Source organism: Sinocyclocheilus grahami, unplaced genomic scaffold (assembly GCF_001515645.1).
Source record: "Sinocyclocheilus grahami isolate Dianchi unplaced genomic scaffold, SAMN03320097.WGS_v1.1 scaffold32264.1, whole genome shotgun sequence".
NCBI classification, from domain to species: domain Eukaryota; kingdom Metazoa; phylum Chordata; class Actinopteri; order Cypriniformes; family Cyprinidae; genus Sinocyclocheilus; species Sinocyclocheilus grahami.
The window spans coordinates 1-2129 of NW_015521463.1; the positions used below are offsets into that span (position 1 = coordinate 1).

At 46.3% G+C, this 2129-nt stretch overlaps 1 protein-coding gene across 1 annotated transcript; it reads right to left on the minus strand.

The window, feature by feature from the left end:
• Positions 1-186: 186 nt before the first annotated feature.
• Positions 187-2096, minus strand: LOC107580368 (UPF0160 protein MYG1, mitochondrial-like; the record flags this gene model as incomplete). Its single annotated transcript, XM_016266081.1, has 4 exons — positions 1729-2096; positions 1272-1434; positions 1057-1206; positions 187-309 (listed from the first exon to the last, which is right to left on the minus strand). Coding segments are annotated over exons 1-4 (570 nt in total), but the record flags the coding sequence as incomplete, so codon positions are not given.
• Between the last annotated feature and the right edge of the window lie 33 nt (positions 2097-2129).

A 2129-nucleotide genomic window follows, 5' to 3' on the forward strand; every position in this document is an offset into this window, starting at 1 on the left:
GGGGGTCTGAATACTTTCCGTACCCACTGTATATATATTGTAATGGAAAAGTTTGGGAAGCCCTGTCTCAGAGCTTGTTTTAAACACAGACGGATGCTAAGACTCTCTCACACACACCTGTTCAGCACACAGAGCCATCAGTGAATCATTCGAGCCTGTGGACTATAATGTTGAGATATTAATCACCTGATATCTGCTCTGAACAGCTTGCTGCACAATCTCTCTCGCCGGGAGCCAGGCCTTCATGAAGAAATCCAACCGGTCCTTGAATTCTGCTCCTACAAGAGCCAGCGCTTTCTGGAAGCCCTCCTGTGATGTAGAAGTTTTAAGATTCAAGCAATATTCTTTATATGACAACAAAAGTGTATGATATTCACCTGAACTTCATGCTAACGTATTCAGTTGTTGTGCAACTCATCTGACAGAGACATTTACATTACACCCCGTGTGGCACAGATCAGATATAACACACAAGCGTGAGCAGGAAAAAAGCAGATGCTCTCACAAGTTTATTATTTTAACACTGTGGGAGGAGTACAATTTGCATATGTGGTTTCAACAACCAGATGCAGTTACACTTGTCCAGTTTCGTCTCCTGATGTGGTTCGAGTGATCGGATTTAAATCACTGTTGCCACACTGCTATAGCGAGCTCTCCCCTGGATTGCAAGTCTGACGGAGGGAACGGCTAGTTTGGCTAGTTCTGATTAGCAATTGGGCTGGATTTATTTCGCAGACCTGGCAACCCTGTTTCTGGGTCAGTATGTCTACCTAGAGTTGTTTCGCCAAATCTATGATGTAATGCAGATATTGTATATGGGTCACTTTAAAAGATCATGTAAGTTGGGAATCAAGACCTGCGGTGCAAATGCATTTTCAATTAGACCGTCTGCTGTTTGTGTTTAGATCAATTATATATAAAATACATAATCACTTATGATTTTGACTCAAAATAATCTAGAACCTAACCCAGAAAAATTGGCTAAAGGCTGAAGAATGGTAAGTAAAAGTCTGCAGGTGACTGTGGTGTAAGATAACTGTGCAGCAGTGTGTTAACCTCAGTGTCCTGGTCAGAGCTGTTCCAGCGAGGGTTGAGGTGGCCGACGCGAGCGCTGAGGGTGGTGCTGATGGAGTAACGCACCTCTCCGTCACACTGACTGATCCCGTTATCCACCGCATCCACCTCCTCCACGAAGCTGTCGTACATCTGGAGCAGAGAGGAGTCTGTGAACACTGTCTGTGTGCTGCTCAAAGCCTCGAGACTTCACTGACCTTGTCATACAGGAGCTCCAGCTGCGGCTCGTGCTGCTTCAGCTGCGTCAGCTGCTCCAGAACATGTCTGCCGAAGTGAAGGTAGATCAGACCCGCCGAGCTCAGCTTCGTCACCCAGCGCTTCTCTGGACACAAGCTGTGGAAGCTCTCTGCAAAAGACCTGACGAACGACACACACACACTGTGCACTCGGAGCCTCTCGTTCTGAATTATGCATCAATGTTCCAGTTGAAAGAGTATTTCTCATTCATGCATATTCTTTTGTGCTCCAGGGTCACATAGCATAGAAAGGTACATAAAAAGTGATTAAATGCCAATTAACCTGAAAAACTCATTCACAGCTTCTCTAATAAGTCAGGTTTGATAAATAAGCTGATAGTTTCGGGTAGATGAAGAAACGCTGCAGTAAGGATCTGTAAAGTTGTAGTGCAGGATGATGATGATGATGAAGATGTACCTCTGATGATGGTCATATCGATGCTGAGCGGGATCATATTCTCCTCCGACATCCACCACAACATCACACTGCTTCAGGAGTGACGCGTCTCTGCTGCGGAGGATCTCTGCGTCCTGATGAAGAAGAGCACACATATGGTGAAGAAGCGCACAGATGGTGAAGAAGCGCACACAGATGGTGAAGAAGAGCACACATATGGTGAAGCAGCGCACAGATGGTGAAGCAGCGCACACAGATGGTGAAGAAGAGCACACAGATGGTGAAGCAGCGCACACAGATGGTGAAGCAGCGCACACAGATGGTGAAGCAGCGCACACAGATGGTGAAGCAGCGCACACAGAGCACACAGATGGTGCAGAAGAGCACACAGATGGTGAAGAAGAGCACACAGATGGTGAAGA